At 52.8% G+C, this 22,381-nt stretch overlaps 1 protein-coding gene across 1 annotated transcript in view; it reads right to left on the bottom strand.

Moving 5' to 3' along the window:
- Window positions 1-22,381, bottom strand: part of SHB (SH2 domain containing adaptor protein B) — a 135,073-nt gene that overhangs the window by 22,117 nt on the left and 90,575 nt on the right. The window contains exons 4-5 of the mRNA XM_008708007.2: window positions 9,409-9,580; window positions 3,458-3,577 (exon numbers count right to left, since the gene is read on the bottom strand). Of these exons, the coding sequence (XP_008706229.2) occupies window positions 3,458-3,577; window positions 9,409-9,580 (292 nt within the window). The remainder of the gene's footprint in view (window positions 1-3,457; window positions 3,578-9,408; window positions 9,581-22,381) is intronic.

Raw genomic sequence — 22,381 nt, forward strand, 5'->3', positions numbered from 1 at the left:
CCTGGTACGGGAGGCTCTGATAAATATCTGCTGAGAGAAGGACCGAAGGGGTGGAGGGCCCGTCCTCTGAGGCCAGATTCCCCCAAATCCTTTCTCCACCCTAGAACACCCTAGAACAGCAGGACCCAAGGTTCACATGAAAACATAGCTGAAATTCCAATGTCAATTTGCACTATGCTCCTGACAACACCATGCACAGAGAATGCCAGTCCTACCCTGCCCCCACCACTCAGGCCTTAGGGATTCTGCCTTCCCCTAACGGGCTGCCCTGCCCAGCCACCGGATGGCCTAGCCCACCTCCTCAATTCCGGGCTTCTTCAAGGGAAATCTGACCATGTGAGACCACTCTTCTGGCCTTTGGGATCTCATGGCTCTAGACAAACATGCAAAACCAAACCTCTGGCACCTGTGGGCAGAGACCAGTCATCCACACTCAAGCCTGATGGCAGATGTTCTTGTTTGGGGTTCTGGCACAGGCTGCTGGCCCTGGCCCTCAGTCTCCTCCACCTCCTCCCTGGCTTGGGAGGTGCCGGGGATCTGACCAGAGTGCTCCACAGACAAAGGGAAGCCGAGTCCAAGGACACAGGAAACCCAGGGAGTCAGAGACACCTTGATGTCCGAGGTGGAGGCATCCTTAGCAGCCAGCAAAGTCGCACTGAACAGACGTGGATGCTGAGTCCCAAAAGGAAGGAACTTGCCCAAGGTCAAACAGTGAGCAGGGATGAATAGTCAGGACTCCTGTCCAGAACTCTGGACAACAGATCCTCTCTGCTGCCCTTAAAAACAGCCTTTAACAAAACCATGGGGGCAACCTGGGAAAGCGGGACGGGACTAGTATAAGATCACGTTTACACTGCACTGGTTGGGCTAGAGGTACTTTCCCTCTGGAAGAAGAGCATTGTCACCCCCTGTGCACAGAAAAGCCTCCAAAAAGTGCTGTGACTGCCAAGGCCATAAGGCCATGGAGTGGGGAGGCCTGTCCCTTACTTGCTCCACTGCACGCATCCCCGACCCTGGACTCTAAGCCCGTTACTGTGGAAACAGAACCAAGGTGCTCTCCGTCCTTCAAGAGCGGTCCTACTACCCAGGGAATGGTGCACACCCAGGTGAAAAGGAATCGCACTCTTGGGGCTGCGATGGAATAAATGCTCTTCTAGGGACCCCTCTGAGAGGTGGATCTTAGGCCCGTTTGCATTGCAGAGGGCACATTTCACAGGAAACCGGGAAATGGATCCTGCAGGTATCGTGGGATGGCCACTTCTGCAACTGCCTTGAGAATTCCTTATATGGCCCCATGTTGCTGCTTCAACTGTGACAAATCCTGGGTACTCGGGAGGCCACTGCCTCCTGGCAGGCAGAGCTGTGTTGGGGTCACCATGGGGCCCCAGTGTCCAGCTGGGCCTGCCCAGCAAATAAACAGGAAGCTTGATGAAGCCCGGGCCCTCATGGAGGATTCCCGGGCCTGGTATGGGGTGCTCCATCCCCCCTTCCCTGGTGCACCTCATTAGTCATTTTGGGAACACTCCTCTGGCCAGGCCCCAGACAATAGGATTCCAGGAGGAAACAGAGTCACAGAGGCACTCGTAGAGTGTCAGCACGACGAGGGTCACACCGAGGAAGCCCAGGGGGTGGGCAGGCTGCCTCATTCAGCATGGAAGGGCAGTGATGTAGGAATCCCATCTCTGATGTCACCTGCTTCCTTTACTTCTCCCAGCCCTGGACAGCACACTACACCATGAGGTGGGAAGGCGAAGCTCCGGAAGAATCGCTCAAGAGCACCTGGGTTGCCAGGTTACCTCGGACAGTGAGGGAGGGAGAGGGGCTGCCTGGAGCAGTGAGCTGAGAGCAGCTGGGGACCCACTGGTCTCTGTCAGCATGGCCAATGGTGTGCACCTGTCCCCCACTGCCACCCTCTCCTCCATCCGTGAAGTGCATCTTTGCTCACTTCCTGCCCAGCCTCCCCACCCAGCTGCACGTCAGTATTGAATTTTTCTCAGCTGAGAAAACTGAACTGACTCTTCAAGCCAACAGGTCTGACAATGAACAGCCAAGTACAGGTGCTGCTTGTCCTGAGCTCCCTCCCAGCTGGTTAGAAATCCCCTCCATGTTCTCCCTGACGAGGGTCACACAGCCCCAGGTGGACACCCCCAGTGATGAGACACTCACTACCTCTTGAGGTAGCTTTGGATGGATCTAATTCTTGATCAGTTCTGACTGTTAGAAAACTTTTGCTCTCACTGGGCTGGAATCTGCCCGCCCATAACTCCCATCTGGGGACCCCAACCACAACTGGTCTTTCTGCCCTGATATCCTCAAGCGATTTGTGGCTGCCACCAAGTCTCCACACATCCTCTGTTCTCCAGGCAGACTTCTAGTGCCTCTGTTTGCCGCCCATGCACTGCAGCTTGTCACAGTCCCTCTCAGGGCAGAGCCCAGCAGACAGGGTGGGGCCAGGCCTGAGCAGAGAGTGCAGACCAGTCTCTCCTCCGTGGCTGCACTGCTGCTACTGTCTGCATGGCCAGCAGCCACATCCCAGCAGGCCCTTTCTCTCTCACATGGCCTCTGAGAACGGTGATAGAGCAGAGAGGAAGCCAGGCAGAGGTCTTCACTGCTCCTGGTAGTCTGTGCTGGCGTAAGAGCCTGGGTTTCTTAAACCCCAATTCTGTCACTAACTCTGTGTCCTTGGGAAACCTCTCCTCTCTCTAGGCCTCAGTTTTCCTATCTGTAAAATGGGTTCTAGACAAACTGTTGGGTCCCATTTAGTAACAGCACTGAATGATGAAGCACTCAAGCAAAAAACCCTTTTCTTATTTCAGGGCTGCCCATCAACAGTGATGCTTCACAGGTTACAAAGACCCAACAGTTTACAAAGCAGCCACAGATGACAACACCAGCAGGATTCTTCCTGGCTCTTCCCAGCGCTCCTCCCAACCTCTGTGACACACATAAAAAACAGACCTGTCTGAACAGCAGCCTGCAACACAGGGAAAGGGTTGTTCCCACAGGGGCAGCGAGGCGCTGTGGAGAGTCAAACAGCTGGTCCTGAGTCCTGGCCCTGTCAATCACCATCCCCCCCCATGAGCCTCAGTTTCCTCACCTGCAAAATGGGGACAATATGTTTCTCATCAAAGGACTGTTGCGAGGTTTGAGAGAGGGATGAGGTATGCTCATAGCTTCATTCGCTTCCTGCCTTACCTCGAATACAAAAGCTATCCTTGGGTATTTAATATTAAATCCTAGGAAAAATGCCCCTCCTCTTCTGGGGCAGCGAACATTAAAAACTCCTCTGTCTCCCAGGAGAATAAGATCCAATTGAAAAACCGAGGCTTGAAATAACTCACGCTGGCACATTTCCTGTGGGGGGGGGGGGGCCACGGCTGCCGCAGACACAAGGGCTGGGCAGCGCTTCACTTGAGGCTGTGAGGAAGGCTGAGAGGGTGAATGAGGCTGTACTCACTTCAGAGAGAGGGAATAGTCGTGCTTGCTGGTCTGGCTGTTCCGGACAAGGTAGCTGCACTCCTTGCAGAGCCGCAGAAGGTTCTCGGCGTCTCCTCTGCTGATGGCTCCGTGATACCAGCTGGGGAGAAGGGAGAGGGTCAGAACCCAGCACAGACCTGACCCCCACAGCCGGTACCCTGGCAAACTCCTCCTCGGGGAGGCTCAGCCCCCTCAGAGGGCAGCTGGCATGTCCCAGCGCCGTCAGCACGAGGCAGGAGCACGTGTGTGCAGGTGTGCTTGTATTCAGTTATTCCGTACAGAATTACGTGTCTGCTGCACGCGCGATCCTAGGGAGAGAACAGTGAACCAACCCGCAGCCTCCTCCCTCACAGGGCTTACATCCCAGTGTAGGTGCCATGGAGGAGACGAAGCAGGGGGGTGCGGTTTGGAGCTCGTGGTAGGGACTGCTATTTTAAGCAGTAGCCAGGGAAGCCTTCTGCAGAGAGTGACATTTCAGTGTGGACCTGAAGGAGGTGAGGGAGGAAGCCACAAAGGACGGGAGCTGGGAAAGAGCGTTTCTGGCAGAGGGAGGGGCAGCAAAGGCCCGAGGCAGGAGTGAGTGCCTGACGTGCTTGGGAAACAGCAAGGTGGCCAGCATGGCTGCAGTGAGCCCAAGGAGAGGGGTGGGCAGTGTGACCCATGAGGCCACAGGGCAGGGCCTGGTCAGGGAGCCTCGTGCGCAAGGAGAGGATCCTGGCTTTCTCCATCTGAGTGACACAGAGGCCATCAGAGGGTGCTGACAGGAGGGACACATGCTGCCTCTCTGGCATCTGCGGGACAAGTGGGCGGTGCTCATCACTCAGGAAAGCAGGCAGTTGGTGGGGGGAGGTGGCCACACCAGTGCTCCTGTCAAGCAAATCTGGCATTGACTGGGCATGTGCAAAGCCCGGCATCACTATTCCCAGATACCACGCGGTGAGCAGCAGAATCAGAAGGGAGGGGGTGCAGTGGCAGACGACCTGACTAAGGCCCCTGGCTGCAGGACAAAAGAGGAACACTGATTTTCGAGACTGGGAGAGTTGAAGGTAGAATTTCAGAGGAAGAGAGAAGATCACAAGACACTGGTCCGAAAGCATTTGTTTACATTACAGTGTCTAAGGGGCAGGGGCAGTGGGACGGTGGCGAGACGGGGCCAGGAAGAGAACCATAGCAGCTGGATGGCCACGGAGGGACAGACCGCCCTGCCACTCGCCAACCGCGTGGTCAGGGGCAAGCAGCAGAACCGGGCTGCACCTCGGTTCTCTATCAAGTTAGGAGCACTCCACCCCTATTTTAGGGTGGGAGGATTATTTTTTATTTTTAAAAAATTTTTTAAAAAAAGATTTTATTTATTTACCTGACAGAGAGAGAGAGAAAGCACAATCAGGGGGAGCAGAAGACGGAGAAGCAGGCTCCCTGCTGAGCAGGGAGCCCGATGCGGGGCTCGATCCCAGGACGCTAAGATCATGACCTGAGCCGAAGGCAGTCGCTTAATCGTGAGCCACCCAGGCACCCCTTTCCTTTTATTTTTAATTTTTTAAAAATATTTTATTTATGGTGTGAGGATTAAATGGGATGATGCATAGCAGGGCTTATGCAGAGCCTGGGATGGGTGGGTTTCAACAAATGGCAGCTCCGAGCACCAACGGAAAGAGAGTGAATTTGCAGATGGCCATGGGCAACTCCCCCAACTATCATTATTCAGGCTGCTGCCCACCCATAGGCTGCATTTCAAATTCCCAGGTATAAGTAGGGATGCTGCTGCCTCCTGGTCCCAGCCCAGGAGTGCTCTGCAGACAGGAACTCTTGAGAGTTCCGTTACAGATATTCTGCGTGGGGAGAAATAGGCCATTGCCTTACACTGCACGCTTTCTGCCATTTACAAGGCAGCATTCTGAACAGTAAACAGCAGTGGCGGTGACATAATTATAACCTCAGAACCCAACCTGCTTCAGGAAAGCAAGGACTGGAGAATAGATGTGAGTGTTCCTGCCCACTGAGCATGTGAGTGAGTCGCTGACCGCCCAGGAAGTGATTGCTCACAGCAGGTCAGCCCTGGGGATGGACATCTGGAGGGGAGACTCGCCAAGGGAAAAGGGTAGTGTAGACCTGCTTTCCTTTCTAAACATACACAGAAATGAAGAGGAATATGGAGTTGGGGATTGCATGGGCTCCCATAGTGACAGCACTTCCAGAGACGTGAGGGCTGAAGTCACATGTTAGAAGGTATCCACAACTGGAGTTTGGAGAAATAGTTAGACAAGGATGGAATGGACTTTAGAACTAACAGTTAACAGATTTGGCAAGGTTGTTTTCCAGGAAATTTCACCTGTATAACACACCCCCAGTGAGCTGACAAACATGTTGTTTTATTAGGAAAACAAGTTCCAGCCATTTGAAGCAGAGCCATCCTCAGGGAAAGGCCTAGAAGAGGTCTCCAGGGAAGTACTGCCCGCCCTCCGCCCCTCCCTGAGCATAGGAGCTGAGCTGGTGGCAGATGGGCCTCCAGAGGCTCGGGATCCTGGTTGAAGGTAATGCCTGGTGAGTACCCTACTGACCCAGCTATTGCACACAGAGAGAAAAGTCAGGGACTTGGCTTGAGATTCAAAGGAGACCCAGACTAGTTCGGGAGAAAAGGGCCAAAGGACATGATTGGGGGGCTGGGGCCAGTGGTATAAGGTTAGCCACCAGGAGACAGGGTGGACCTGGGTGGGCCTGTGGGGGACTGAGGGCCAACTGCTGTGTCCGAGCAGGCTCTGCCTAGACTGAAAACAGAATCTAAGCAGGAAGCTGTCTGGGGGTGTGCTGGAGTTTGCAGAGCTGGCCAGTCAGGCCAGAATTGTGGGGATTACATTGCCATCCAGCCTATGCAGTACCCATTAGCTCATCCAGTATTTACTCACCACTTACTACATCCTTGATCTCACGGGGCTGATGCAGGGACGAGGGAGAGTCAATAAATAGATTCAGGACACAATTTCAGAAAGTGGCAAGTGCTACATAGGAATCCTGAGTTTGTGATAGGCAGTGACCGGGCCAGAGAAAGTGCCTATGTTAGAACGAACAGACCAGGGAGGCCCCCAAGCAGATGACATTTGACCTGAGAATCTGCATCGTGAGAAGGAGCCAATCAAGTAAAGAGCCAAAGAAAACATGTTCTCTGCAGAAGAACCAGCGCGTGCAAAGGTCCTGAAGTAGAATGTGCTGGGGGTGTTCACAGAGCAGAAAGGCAGCAAGAATGGTCCAGCTCTGTGAGCACGGGGAGTACTACGGGATGAGCGTGGAATGGAAGGCAGAGCCCAATTCCCTGAGGCCTGTGAGCAAGGGAAGAGGTCCGACTTCATTCTAAGCATAGCAGAGGGCAATGACTTTTTAAAAGAGGATGTTACTTGTTCCGGATGGTTTTACAAAAAGGCCAACCAGTTTCTCCTGAAAAGGGGCCAGAGGGGAAGTGAAGTGGGAGATGAGGTAGGGGGCTTCTGAGGTGGTCAGACGGGAGGTGGCTGTGAGACAAGAGGAACAGATGGATTCAGCCTATATTCTGGGTGGAAACTAGCAGAAGTTGCTAGTTTAGATCCATTAGATGCTAGTGTAAGGCAAAAAAAGGAATCAAGAGGACTCCAGATTCGTGGCTTGAGCAAGTAGGTACGTGTGATGCCATTTATGGAGGTGGGGAAGCTGGAGGAGGAGCAAGTGTCCGGAGATCAGGAGACCAGTTTTAAACACACTAAATCTGAGATGCCAAGTACAGATGACAAGACAGCAGCTGGACGTAGGAGTTGGGGGTTCTAGGAGTGGTGTGGGCAGGGGATGAGCACTGGTGACTCACCACCAGGACCCTGAGGAGCCTACCCCGGGACAGCATGTAGCTGGACCCCAAGCCCCAGTCCAACCTTCAGGTAAAGCTGAGGTGAGGAGCCAGGAGGGGAGACAGAAGAGGTGACCAGGGAGGCAGGAGAAAAACCAGGAGCAGAGTGTGTCTCTAAAGGAGGGAGCTGTCTACTGTGCTCAGTGAGAGAGAATGGGAGGTGGCAGAAGGGAGACAGACAGTGTTGACAGCTCTTTGGGGACTTCATCCATTTCCTGGAGAGGCGATTTCTGAGCACCTACTATGTACCATTCTAAAGCACTGAGGATGCAGTGGTGACCCAGAGAAGTTTCCGTCCTCACAGACGTTATGTTCCAACAGCGGCAGGGGCTAGAAGGGGACCTTGCGTGGAAATGGTCAGGATGCAGGCTGACTCCAGCCAACTCCGGATCATATTTTGTTTGCTGATTAAGGAGGACACAGTGATCAGAACTAAGCAAAACCTACCACCGATCTGGGTAGCTGTGACAGACGGTTAGCAAAGATGCCTGCTGGGAGCACTTCCCCATGCGCTGAGCAGGGCGTCACAAAGGAGGCTGCGCCCTTCTCCCCAGATGATAGCACATGCTGAAAAGGGGGCACACGGCACATGACGTCACTCGGAAAACCCTGCATCCTACTCGCTGAGTGAGCATTTCCTGTAAGGGATACACTGCTGGCTACGCTGAGGCCAGAGCCCCCCCGCTGGAGATTAATACAGTGTATGACACACATGGGGCAGCCTCACGAGGGATCGGCTTGCTGTCAGCTCATCTCCTGTCTTTATGGTGTGCCTACTCTGTGCAGGCCCGTGTGAAGGGTGGGGGAGAAGAGTGTGTATGAGGTGGGGGAGGAAGTGGAGAGTGTGGGGTCGAGTCACAGGGCTGGAGTTCCAATCCCACCCCTGCACCATGAGCTGTGACATTCTAGCCAAGGCTCTGTGTCTCTTGGAGTCCCGACTTCTTATCTGTGTGACGGGGATGATAACCCCATTTATTGCATATCTGCTTGTTAAGAGGATGATACACCAGAAGATATCAGCACGAGATTCAGGACCTGCTTCCTCCAGTATCTGGAGACGCTGGCCGTGGTCCAGGTATATGGAATGGTGAGAAACTGAAAAAGCAGTCTGGGGGCAATTCACAGAGTGAGTGGCAGGCTAGGCCGATGAGACTTTATCCTGGAGGTGATGGGGAGCCACTGAAGGTTTCAGAGCTGAGCAGGGATCTGAACACAGTGAGAAGGGAGGTGGTCACCATGGTCAAGGGGAGGGGTGGTAAAGCACCTGACTGACAGTGCAGGGGAGGGGCAGGGAGGGAAGGGGGCAACAGGGATGGGACTGGGTCACTGACTGGAGGTGGAAAATTTCAGGGGAAAGGGACTGAGAAAACTCAAACCAAGAGCATCAAAGCCAGGGGGTGTCTGCGTGGCTCAGTCGGTTAAGCGGCTGCCTTCAGCTCGGGTCATGATCTCAAGGTCCTGGGATCGAGCCCCGTGTTGGGCTCCCTGCTCAGTGAGGGGGTCTGCTTCTCCTTCTGCCTCGCCCCCCGTTCATGCTCTATCTCCCTCTCTCTCAAATAAATAAATAAAATCCTTAAAAAAAAAAAAAAGAATTTCAAAGCCTTGGGGTGCCTGGGTGCATAGTTGATTAAGTGACCGACTCTTGGTTTTGGCTCAGGGCATGATTTCAGGGGTCATGAGATAGATCCTCGCGTTGGTCTCCATGCTTAGTGTAGAGTCTGCTTAAGACTCTCTCTCCCTTTCCCTCTGTCCCTCCCTTTCTCTCAAATAAATAAATCTTTAAGAAAGAAAAAAAAAGAGCTTCAAAGCCTTGCTCAACAAATACCAAGCAGATGTCAGGCAAAACTATCCCTGTGGCTAACATATTAATCTAATTTATAACAGTCAAAAGTAAGGGTGGCAATACAGCATGGAAGGAGAAAGCCCAGGGTTAGGAATCAGGAGGCTCTGTTCTAATTCTGTCAGCCACTGACTGACTTGATGGTGGCCTTGGCCTTCTCCCAGCCTTAACAGTGACTGAATAGACTGGAGCTGAGGCTGGGCCTTGCTCTGTTAGAACTTACATTTGCTTTTCCAGTGGCACAGCAGGATCCACTCTTTCTCCCAAGATCCCACAGAACTCAGGGCTCCCATGCTTGATGGGCTTGAAGCCCCCTCCAGGAGCTCGAAGCTGGCGCCGCCGGTCCCGGGAAGGCGAGGGGGATGATTGCCGTTTCTCGTTGCCGTTAAACTGGGCTGTGGGGGAGAGAGAAAGTGCATGGTCACCAGAGCTCAGCCCGAGGGATTACTGGGTGGTGCAGAGTGGGGTAACAGTCGATTGCTCCCCTTGGGGCTTTATGATTCACAGGGGGAAGAGCTCCAGGCAATTATTGAACATGGCTACAAAGGCTTGAGTTTCCTACAGCAGGTGCTGTCAGAGCCAGATGGTGCATTCAAGGGCCTTATCCCCAAAGGATGCCTCCTGCAATCTCTAGCAAGAAGGGGCACGGCACTCCCACAGGGGCTCAGGCCCCTGGACAGTTCTCAGGGAGGCAGCTGTTCCCCATTTGCTGCCTCCAAGTGGCTCCTCTCCTCCCACAGGGCCTACCGGACACACCTGCCCCCTTTCTCCTGGGATGACCCTACAGAGTTCCAATCAAGGGCCATGCTGCACCCCCCGCCCCCCGCCAATCTGCTCACCCCCTGCATGGGCCTCCCACGCGGCGATCCCTGTCCCGGATCAGCACCAGGTGAGGCTGGAGCAGTGCTGCCCCTGCGCCTGTGAGAGCATTGTTCACCTTCACGGGCTTGGGGAGGATACCTCTCGAGGGCGGGACCCTGAAGATACCCCACAAAGAGCAGAAAATACTGAGCTGAACCTGGAATTGCCAGGAGCATTCTTAGAGACCAGGTGGTACATACTGCATGTTATCTCTCGGGCCTTCGGTTTCCTCCTCTATGAGGGGTGATGACTGTACCCACTTCATGGGGTTGTTGCGAGGATTCAGTCAGGGGATGTCACCAAGATCTTGGCACAGTGCCTGGGATGTAGTCATTGCTCAACTGATGTTATTACAAATATTTACTTTTACTGCCTCTGCTCAAGGTGGACATGGTACTAGGTACTTCACGTAGGCTTCCGAACCAACCCGTGCAGCATGGCCCTTGACCCAAGCTTGCCAGTACCTCACTGTGTGCCTTGGCTAAACTACTCCACTCCTCTGAGGCTCCCCTGCCTACCTCACCCTGTAACCGCAAAGATCAGATGAGAGAACACATCCTAAGGGCTGGCACACAGAGTGCTGAGCCAATGGGCCAGGCCCTACGGAACGAGGCTCCCAAAGCCAGGTCCAGCTGCAGGCCCACAGACACACAGTGGCAGGAATCTCCTCTCCAAAGAGCAAGCACAGATGGGGCAAGCTGTCCTCTACCCTGGCCAGACACATGGCCATCAACCTCACATTCACGGAAGGTGGCAGAAGACTCCAGCCCCGACTGTGGTGGTGTGCTGTCCACAGGGACTCTGGAATGTGGGTGGACTTGTTCTATGTCTCAGCCACTGAGCAAGATCATCCATCAGGACCGCAAAGCATTTCCATCCCTCCAAGACACTCCTTCCCATTAACTACTACGGAAAGCAACGGGAAGGGAGGTTCCTGCCAATGGAAGGCTCTAGACATGCTGGACCCATGCGTGTGTGCTCACTCTCAGGACGGGAGCAGAAACCGGCAACCTGTCCATGCACCTGCCCCACTCCTCAACACTCCCTCACACATGCCAGGCGAGCTCAGGGCTGCAGAAACAGCACTGAGCAAAACAAATCCCTGCTGTGAAGCTCAGAGCCCGAGTGCGGACAGACACAGTGAATGACATGGCAGAGCGGCTGCATACCAGCTGCCTTAACTGAGCACAACACCTGCGGGAAGGCCATTCCAGGCACAGGGAAGAGCAAGTTCAAGGGCCCTGTGGTGGGAACGTGCCTCGGGTGACAGAAACAACACAGCCCAGGGGGAATGGAGGGTCATAGGAAGAAACAGTGCCAGATCATTGGGCGCTGTATCTTGTAAAGGACTTTGATTTTATTCTGAGGGAAATGGGGAGCCATGCTGATGTTTTGATGGGGGGGGGGTTGAGCCGGTGCTTTCTGAACAGGACTGCTGCGCTGAAAAGAGATGGGAGGACGGGGGTAGATGGGAATTCTGGCACTTTCTGCTCAACCTCGCCGTAAACCTACAAATGCACTTTAAAAAGTTTATTCATTCAGAGAGAGAGAGAGAGAGAGAGAGGCACAAGGAGAGCAGTGAGGATGACAGTGCACGGTGGGCTGGCAGGCCTTGTCTGTGCTTTCACAGCGCAGTATAGGGGAAAGACGACTGAGAGGCTACAGGCCTATGGAGCACTGGAGGGACGGGGCTGGCATTCTCCAGGAGGTGAAGATTCACAGGAAACTGTAATTAAAATTTGTGAGGAAGCAGGATAGAGGCCAAACTCCAACCTAGAGACATCCCCAGCCTATGAGGCTAGGACTGGCAGTGTGGAGCGGGGACAGCAAGGACTCGCTGGGGGCTCTGCCTTCTTCTCAGGCTATAGTTCTTTCCTGTGTCCCAATCACAGGGACAGACAGCAATGACAAGGCCCTTCTAAGGTACAGGTCCTGGGATTGGGTGTCTGAGAGAGCCCTCTTCCATCTGGTCAATAACCTGGGCTTGCACAGTGGTGGTGAGAGGGTGAAGCTCAGAGCTGGGGCCCCAGCACACACGTCACCGTGTGCCCCTGCCTGGCTTCCCAGCATCCCGGCTCTCCCACCAGGGCTCCTCCTGCTGAACCACACCAGCCCTCACGGCAACTAGTCAAATGGCATATATGATCTTGGGTAGTAGGGTTAGGAAGAGGTGAGCCATCTGCCTTGCAGAGTCCTAGATGCGTGACCTTGGTCAAGGTTGAGCACTGGGATCAGGGAGACAGGTAAGGGCCTGGTCGCACAGCCCTTCTCTAGAGAGCTGGGTCTTGATCCGAGGGATGGGTCAATCAGGGAACGCCATTCTCAGATGGGGTATTAGAGAGGTCTCTGACTACTGATGGAGATGGGATGTGGAGGGCATCCAGGGAGGCAAGGAGACCAGTTAGGGAAGGTAACGGGCTGAATCCCTTCATGATGGGAGGGACATAGGAGTTGACTCCAACAGGACTTCACTACTCCCAGCCTGAGCCAGGGGAGACCCCTGTGAGATGCTCCATCGAGAGGAGATATAGGATGCGGCATGAGACGGGGGCCAGGGACCATGGGACCAGCGTGTACTTTTCCCCGGTCCCTCCCTCTGCTAACTTTCTGTCAGGAATGGAGGGGAGGCCACTGAGCAGACCCCTGGTCCCTGGGGGCTACGAGTCCTGAGGTGAGCAGTGAAGTGGCATGATGTGGGAAGGGGCCGGGGAGAGATGAGGTTCTAGGTTTGGTTTTGCCACAGGCTAAGGAGAGGGAGAGACCAAATGAATTGTAAGACATGTTCACCTCTGACTAAAATTAGAATTTGGAGATTTCTGCCATTATAAAACCCTGCCACATACCTCCTGGCACAGAAGGGGAGGACAGGCATGGAGCATGGAACACCGACTACAGAAGGAACCCAAGTTCTTTAGCACAGCCCATGACCCGGCTGCTTGTCTAGCCTTAGGTCTCACCACAGCCACTTCGAGGCCATGTCTTCTGCCTGAATTACCACAACCCACTCCCCTTCTACCAGTCTCTTCACCTGACTCCACTTGACCTTCAGGGGCCACCTCTTCCAGGAAGCCTTCCCTGACTTCACCTCCTCCCCAGACTCACCTTGCTTTCAGTCTATGGCATCCTAATGGCCAGTTTCCTGGTCTGGTGCCCCATGAGCCCCTCAAGAGCAGGGGCTGTACCACATGTGCCTTTGTGCCCCAAACCTAGCACATGCCTATAACCTACCAGGTACCCAATGGATGACTGAGTGAAGAAAACTAATGAGCTGTTGTTTCACTTTATTGGAAAAAAATATCGGTTTTCATACCAGATAAACTCGATAAAACCTAATAACATCCCAGTCAACACTGTAATTCCCCACTGAATTAATTTATACATTCGCCTGCAAGCTTAATAATATAGCCATATATTTTAGAGGGAACAGGTGGTGCTGAATGACAGGCTTAATTAGGCAAATAATTTCACCTAAAATAAAACACACAAACTCCAAGTGCAGTGATTCAGCAGCAAAAGAAAAAAAAAATTAAGAACAAAAGCTCCAAACACAACTGCTTTCATTCCTTCTAATTAAGTTTCTCTTTAATCTGCAATTTAAAATGGCAATTCTTTTAATATAGTGATTTTCTGCAAAAGATAAAGACACAAACCCTCAAAAGAATATCTGCATTTAGAGAAAAAATATGCCACCCCTGTGAGTCATTAGAACGACAGCACCTAATTAATTGCACCTATAGGCAATTACAAATGCAATCGGAGTTGTGCAGGAGGGAGGGGGGGCTCAGGGGGACAGGCCCAGGCCCTGGGAGGCAGTGAGAGACACGGCCCACTGATGTACCACCAGCCTCTGTCTCCACGGCAGGTGAGGAGGCCCCTTCTCGATGCCCCAAATGTCCTTCCAAAAATTCCGGTCTAACAACAGGCCTCAACCTTTAAAGACCCAGCTCAGGTGCCCCCACTACTGCCCTTTCAGGAGGCCTTTTCTCCATCCACATTAGCCTCCAACTCTGGTGGTCCCCTTCCTATCTGTATGATAGATTTTATACCAATCGGTTCTGAGGTTTAGTCACTGCCAATAATGGATGACAGCATCCCAGGTACCCACGTTGGCTCTGACTCTCACAATAGCCCCGGCACCCTGTGGGTGATGGGTGAGGGATGGGGACTCAGCGGTGAGAAAGAACTGGCCTCAAAGGGTCTCAAAGCTAAGGGGTGGGATGGAGGTGGGGGAGGACAAGGCTCTAGCCCAGGCTGGTGGGTCACGAGGGTCAGCTCCCCCTTTGCCCCTTCAGGTCCTTCTTCCCTGTGGTCAGGTAAGGGCTGTGCCTCCCTCATTCAGTCTATGGTGTGGTTCCCACCTCTAGGCCTGGAATGACCACCCTCCTGCTCCATCCACATGACATCTAGAAGCTTCCAAGACCTGACAAAAAGCCACCTCTCCACAAAGCCTCCCCTATACTGCCTGCTGAGAGCCCCTTCCTCCTCGGAAGCACTTGGCACTTCGCTTGCAGCTCCATGGGCACCGCCTCCCACTCTTCCCCAGTCAGCCTGGGTGTTGTGTGGGGGCAGCGCCTGGGATTGATTTTCTTTCTCGGCCCCTCTCCAATCTCTTGTTTGCCCCTAAACCTAATGCAGTGCTTGTTATGGAGACGGGTGTTTAGTTAATGTTTGCTTAGATGAAATAAACGTGTTCCTTCAGGGTCCAGCTCCTTCTTGTTTATCATTCAGGGCTGGCAGCAAAAACAAGTTCCAAAAGGCCAATGGGCCTCTAAAGCACAGCTTTGCTGGGCTCACAAACCTTCGCTGGCTCCCAGTGCCCCTGGACGCAGGGCAAACTCCTCGCTCTAGTGTTCCAAGATCCTCAATAACTTGCCACCAACCCAACCTTCTGAATGCATCTTCCCCCACAAAACCCCTCTGGGGTCTACACCCAGACCTAGGCTCCAGTCACAAAGAATGGCCAGTCCCCAAATCCACCATTTGCCCCTAGGGCTCTGCTTGTTTTGCTTGCCCTCTGGAATCCCCTTCACTATCTCTGGGTGCCTGCCCTTTGCCTGCCCTCTGGAATCCTTCACTATCTCTGGGTGCACAAATCTTTGCTATTCTTTAAAGTTCAGCTCCAATGCTACCCCATAGGGGAGTTTTTGCCTTAGACCCCCAGGTAGAATTCCCTTCTCTTCTGTGCCCCAGTCTCTAGTAGTGTGGTAGGTATAGGTACTTTTTAGAACTGGATGGAGACGGGGCCTCGGACCTCAAGCCTCCACGGAACCTCTCCACGTGGCCAACACACAGCTGACTTTAACTAACGGTCCCTGGGCTACAGTAAGGCCAGGAAATGGAGGAACCATGGCAGCATGGCCTCATGGAAAGGGTGTGGACTCTACACTTAGAAAGACCCATATTTGAGTCCTGCCTCTGCCATTACTGTGAGACTTTGGGCAAGTTTCTAAACCTCTCTGAACTTTAGCTATCTCTTCTGTAAAACAGGGTTGTCTATATTTACACCATATAGGATTATGGAGGTAGTTAGTAATAGACGACGTACCAAAGTCCAGGCAAGCCCCTGTAAGTGTGACTCCCTCCCCATGGTCACACCCAGGCTCTGAACACTCCTCTCTCACGTACCAAGGAGGATAAAGTGCCTTGCATCAGAAACCACCTTCTTTTTCCCTAGCCTCTGCTGGAATTCCTGACTGAGCTGGAAGGTCCAAGAGCCACGACATAACTCTTTGTTCAGAGCTGACTCCCCAGTGCCGAGAACAGTGCCTGACGTATAGATGTTCAGAAGCTACTGAGTAAATCTCCCCCTGGGTCCGCAGGACCATAAAATCTCTATGCATCAATCAAGAACGGAAACTTGGGAGCTGGACTATCTCCTCAAATTATTTTAAAACATCCTGAAGATGCTTAACCTTTACTGAGTGTTTCCTGTGCACAAGGAGGCCTACATAAGACCTGAGGGGACGTTCTCCTCTGACCCCCCACAGCGAGCCTAGGAGACATCAGGGCAGTTTGTCCAGGTTTTTACAGACAAGGCCTGGTGCAGGCAAGTAACCTGCCCAAGGGGATAGGAGCAGGCTCCACATCAGGCAGCCAGCCTCAGCCCCTACTCGCTCCCCTTCTGCTTTGGGATTTAAGCCCCGGAAGGCCTCCTCTCACCTGGGGGTGGCAGGTACCCTAGGAGTACTTTTCCCTGGGGAGGGGCAGGGACAGAAGCCAGTGGCCTGGCAAACATCCTCCAGTCCTCCCAGCTGACCATGGGTGTGGACGGTGGCCCCAGAGGACAGGGACCATTCAAAGCCAGCTGGAAGGGAGCAAAGGGGGCCCAGGGGTCCTTTAAGAAGAGGCAACAAGGATTAGACAACTGAAAACAGGATGCTTGCAAGGAGCTCTCAGCCCACTGAAGAGGCTTCTTTAGACCTTCTGTGCCTTCTATGGGTGAGGTAGAAATGAGTATGGGGTGCCTTTGCAAACCACATGGGGCTCACAGGAGGGGCCTGCCCTATACTCTGAGAACACAAGGGCACAGAGAACGGAATGAAGGTGCCCAAGGCACCCCTTCCGCACAGTCCTTGGCACTGATCCCTCCATTCTGCCGACAGCCAGGCCTCAGCTCTGTGGGTCTGTGTGTGCGAGAGGGGAAGGGAGTGGGGAGGGCAGGGGTGGAGGGGCACACAAGGGGCTGCTGTCCTGGCAGTTGTGAGCCCTCAAGAGGGGGCAAGGAGGGAGACAGCACAGCGGTCTGGGAAGCTGGGGTGGACCATGTGATCCCTGGAGTCTCTGAAAACACCACAGACTTTCACCACAATGTGCAAACACCTGCAACTGAAACCGTTCCCATGACAACGGCTTTGCTGCGTCGACTTTCTAAACATACATTCTGAGTTACCTCATCTGCTCCTCACAGCAAGATCAGTATTAGAATTCCCATTTTACAGATGGAGAAACAAGCCCAGAGGGGTGAGGCCCCTCTCCCTTCCAGCTCAAGAGCAGGCCTCACTCTCAGCAACCCCCCACCCCCCGCCCATCCTGTGCGTGCGAGCTGCACCTCCAGGTAATGTAAGACAACAGGCGGCTCAGCAAATGTTTGGTCTGTGTTCCAGGACTGCCAACAAGAGGCCTCTGTGTTCACTTCCCAGACACATGCCAGCCCCAGGGCACCACGCTGCCACATCTCGTGGGCAGCGCCTGAGAACAGAGATCTTCATTGTGAAAGGAGGCACTGGTGACTCCCCGAGAAGCAGGGCATTGGACAGGCTGTGAGGCAGGCGCCGGGATGCTGCTTGGGTTCCAGGAACACCATCCGGATTCCAGGAACACCGTCTGTGCATGCACACCCAAGCCTGGGCTGGGGAAGGAGGCCCTGGAACAAGGGGGTGGGGAGGTTGTGTGTGTCTCGTCCCTTTATTCTGCACCTGTCATAGGAAACAGGCAATACTATCTGGTGCAAAGACCCCATCCCAAGGGCTGCTGCTTGGCTATGGGAAACAGAAGGATAAATCCTGATGAAAATGGTGAAATGACCCAAATGCAGAGACCTTTACAGCTGCTGAAGCAAGCCGTCTTTATTGTCATAACTCATTTTACAGATGAGAATCAGAGGGCTGGAAATGGGACTGATTTGCCCCAAGTCGACAGCTAGATCTGAACCTGAACTTCAACGAACTTGAGTTTCAACCCATGTCTTCTGCACCCCCAGAGGGCTTTAACAAATTCAGCACGAATCCTGTCTATAGTGCAATACGTTCTCAAAAAACAGTAGTTCACAATGACAGTGGTACCAAAAGCCAGTGTCCACTGAGCACTCACTGTGTCCCGACTCTTGGCACCAATTGCCACCTCATTTTAAGATGAGGAAACACAGGCAATTTACCCCAGGTCATCCTGTTAGCAAATGGCAGACAGGGCTTTAAATCCGGACCCCGGGGCGCTGGCATCTGAGTTCATGGGCACTCTGCTAGTTCTGGGCCAAGCTCACCTGTCAGATGGAGAATGCCTGCTGTTGTGTGATGCAGCGTGCTTCCTGATGCTTACACCTACAGACACCACAGACAATCACTTAGAATCCTACAGCTAGAATCTTACAGCTAGACTTTTCCCCCATCCACAAGCCTCAGAGGACCTGCATGGTGGGCATCTGTGGAAATGTGTCTCCCTACCCAGAAGCCCCAAGGCCCCAGCCAAGCTGTGTATAGGTTTCTGTTGTCGTCCCTCTGCAGATGGCAGTGAGAGGAAGGAAGAGCGACAGGAGGGGACAAGCCAGGTGGATGGCTCTCAGGGGGCTGCGTGCCACCCATTAGCACACCACTCTCTCCACCTACAACCTGGCACCTGGACGCCTGGGCCAATCCTCAGACAGGCGGGGACGCACTCCCAGCTTCTTCCTAGGAATTCAGACCAGAGGTGGCAACTGTGGCAGTTAATGGCTGTGCAGAAATGCCACTCCAGCTGCAGGTCCCTCCGGCTCGTTTGGAGAGAAGACAGGTGTACGGCATGAAAGAATGATATGAAAATAAACTATCTCTGTGTGAGCAGGCTGCATCATTACCTAGGTAGTCTAGTGTCCTGAAGAAATCATGGGATTGGTTTTCCTGAGACAGGATTTACTCAATAATTTAACACATATCTGCAGGTTCCTTACGTGCCGGGCACAGATCCAGGTAGGGGCCCGGGTGTGAATGAGGCAGGCAGAGTCTCTGACCTCACAGAGCTTAAACAATCTCTATCCACCTGAAGATTTCTGCCCTGCCAAACAGAACAGCAAAGATTCTATCAAATCTTTGTGTTTTTTTTCCACATAGGAGACAAAGGCACTAGAAGGAACATTTCTATCTATCAATATAATTAGTAGACAAACCAAAGCTATTAAACACTAGTGTTTTCCTTTCTCTTCTCTTCTCTTCTTTTTTTTTTTTTTTTTGGCTACTAAGTGAATTCATTCATATGTCAAGTAGAAAAACCAACCAGAAAAACCTGTCCCTCAGTAATATATTAGCTAAAGGAAGAGAGCGATCCCGGTTCTCTTCGTAGTTATTTAAACCCCCTTTTCTCTGCAGACCTGCTGTTCGTATGTGTTAAACATTAATTACAACTGTTACTCATTACATAGCAAAAAGCTCCCCATACAAACAAAATTGTTAATTTCCTCACAGGCCCAAGGCATTCTGGGAAGCTGTACAAGGGACAGGAAGCATCACGGGAGCCCCACCGGGGCCAATGGTGAGGAGGGGGAGTGGGTCTGGGTGTGCCAGGTGATGGTGGCAGGTCTAAGACTCCCTGAGGAACCTTCTGCAGAGGCTGAGCCTGTTCTGAGGGCAGGAGGATGAGTCACGGGGCTCGGTGGGAACAGCAAGCCCAGAGAAAGTGTCAGACGCACAGAACGGCAGTGCTCCCAGCTCCAGAGCATTTGCGTTTGACAGTGACAAGTCACGAGGTCAGCATGGAGTGGGGGCCACTGCTTCTGCCTCCACAGTGGCCAAAGGCACATGGCACCACCGCAAGGTAAAGGCCATGTTCCAACCTGCTCTTTCCACACTTGAGATGTCAAGGCAGCAGTAGAAAGAGCAAAGATTTTGCAGTCAGCGTGACCTGGGTTCATTAGCTGTGTGACTGTGGACAAGGGGCTGATCCTCTCAAAGCCTGAGTACTGTCATCTGTGTGATGACGATGAAACCACACCCACCTTGCAGGGCTTTGTAAGTACTGCTCACTAAAATGTTAATTTCCTGTCCTTCCCCCATTTTCCCCCTTACCTTAACAGGATTATTTCAAACTAGCCAATTGAGCTGCTTTGGACATGACTCACAATCGTTTAGGAAATAGACATACCCAGGACCTTATTTGCCCTCTCTCTGCCCTTTCGGCTTTACTTGATGAGGCTGGAAAGGTGTCAAAACTCAAGAGGGTGCCTGGCTAAGGGGTGACAGACACTGCATTAGCATCTCCCCTGCAAGTGTGTATCTGGATGTTCCCCTATAAACCAATGCACCCCTGTACAGGGTGTGCTAGGAGCACAGAGGGGTCCCAGCCCAACCTGGGATGAAGGTGGGGAAGGGGCTGCACATTTCCAGAAAGGGCTTCCTGGAGGAGGTGGTGTTGATACCACTGAGCTGAGCTGTGACATCCTCTCTCTCTACACCCTGACCCCAGTACCTAACACATAACATGTACAAGGTACACTGTAGGTGCTCAGAGTGAAGTCCTCAGGTCAGCAGCATCAGCAATTCCTGGGACGCTGTTAAAAATGCAAATTCTCATGCCTCATCTCCAGAACCTACTGCATCAGGAACTCTGAGGAGTGGGACCCAACAATGTGTTTAATGCTTCCTTTGGGTGATTCCCCTACTCACTCTGGGCAAGCCAACCAATCCAACGAGTGTGTCACGGCTAGAATGGGGAGGGTGACAGGGGAGAAAGGCAGTGGGGACCCTCTCACACACAGGGACCAGTGGCCCAATCCTTGGGAAGGGCTGAACAAAGAATGGGAGAACTGGGTGGCTCACTGTAGAACTACAGGAATGGAGACTAGGATTTCCTACATAACTACTGCCTGCTATAGCATCCATGCCAGGATCGGTGCCAGGCGCAATGAGGAATGAGCTCTGTAAGTGGGGCCTCTGTGCCTTCCAGGGACCTCTTCATGTTTTCATACTAAATTAAAGTTTATTTAATAAGTAAGCCTTCCCTGAACACCAATAACCATTCTCTCATGTGTGACCCTTTAGGGCTTACAAAGTCTTTTTATCCAGATCTTTTCCCTTGATTACAGAGATACAGTGTGATAAGAGTTGAGTATCCCCCTTTTATAGATGGGAAAACTAAGGCTCAGGGAGACTGAACAGCCTGCGGAGGCCCCACGGCTGTGAGTGGTGAAGCTGGCATGTGGACTTAGGATTGTCTCCGTCTACTGTGCCACGGACTCCCGGCACACTAAACACTGTCCCGGGCTTTTGAGGGCAGAGCAACTAGCTGAGGGGCTAATGGGGAAGATGGACAAGTCCCCCCAAATAAATATGTTTAGCACTGAGTCATAGGTCTGTCTTCTATCTTTGCTGGGAGGCAGACCTGCCGCCGGCTGAACCCCGGGCATTGCCTGAAAGGTAGCTTCAACAGAGACGAATCTTCAGTGAGTGGAAAATGAAAAAATGAAATGACTTTGTTCCTTTAAAAGATTTTAAGGATGCCCTTCATACACTCCCTGCCACCCGGCTCCTTGAGCAAGCACTCTGATCATCTGCTTCGCAGAGGCAATTACAAATCATTAAGGATGTGGCTGTTAACTCTACTCATTGCATTAAAAGGAAACATTGATCTATCCTCTGTGTATGGCCTGAGTGGCTCTGCTATGAGGTCTCTGGCAATTCTCCCAGCCTCTCTGGGCCTCAGTTTCCTCAGCTAGACAAGGGGGAGTGGGATGCGATGGTGTGGGATCCCCTCCCAGTGCTGAATGGTGGCAGAGCGTGACTAACCCATGGGATGGCTATGGTCACCCCCCACCCAGGTACGAACTTCCAGAACTTGGGCTCCTACTGGATCCTCTGCTGGAACCATTCCAGGTGGGAACACACATCCCAGTAAAGTATCCATAGGATACTTTAGGAGGGAGAAATCCGTACAAAGGCAATGAAAGGCACGTGACATTTCCTGTGGGCTCCAACCATATCTTGTGCAGCATCTCTGACAGCAGCAGGGAACCTGGACACCACTGGGTTAGGGCTTGGATCTGGAGGTGGACTTAGCAGGTTCAAATCCTGGCTCTGTGGCTGACTAGCTATGGACCCCTTCTCTTTGGACTTCAGTCTTTTTTATCAGTAAAATGAGGAAACTCATTTCCCAGAGGGTGGCTGTGAGGATTTGATGAGAAAACGTAGGCAGAAAGTGCTCAATAAGTGGCCAGGACTTTCGTGATGTGGTTCCCTTAAGTCTCACTGGGACCCTCTGCAGTGGGCACATTTCTGAGGAAAGAAAACCGAGGTTGCTATGACAGGTTCAATCCCTCTCCTCCCAGTGGCCCCTCAGAGATGTGAAGACACCTCATCCATGCGACTCTGAGCCCATGCCTGCTTCTCTAGGTAATGCTCCCAGACCCTCTGCCCTTCCCTGTGTGGCCACCTCCCGTGTGGCTCCTTTTGTCCACGTCACAGACCCTGCCACAACGCCCAGGGCTGATTAGACCCTCCAGACCAACCCATGCCTCCCCAAGACTGTGTGGAATCACCCTAGGCTGCTCTTCCTGCCCCACACTGCGCAGAGGTCCACAGAGCCATTGTGTAGGCCCAGAGCTGCATCTGGGGGCTTAGGGCCGGGCAGGAAGGCCATTTTTAGACCCACCTGCC

This window comes from Ursus maritimus, unplaced genomic scaffold (assembly GCF_017311325.1).
Source record: "Ursus maritimus isolate PB19 unplaced genomic scaffold, ASM1731132v1 scaffold_17, whole genome shotgun sequence".
Lineage (NCBI taxonomy): Eukaryota > Metazoa > Chordata > Mammalia > Carnivora > Ursidae > Ursus > Ursus maritimus.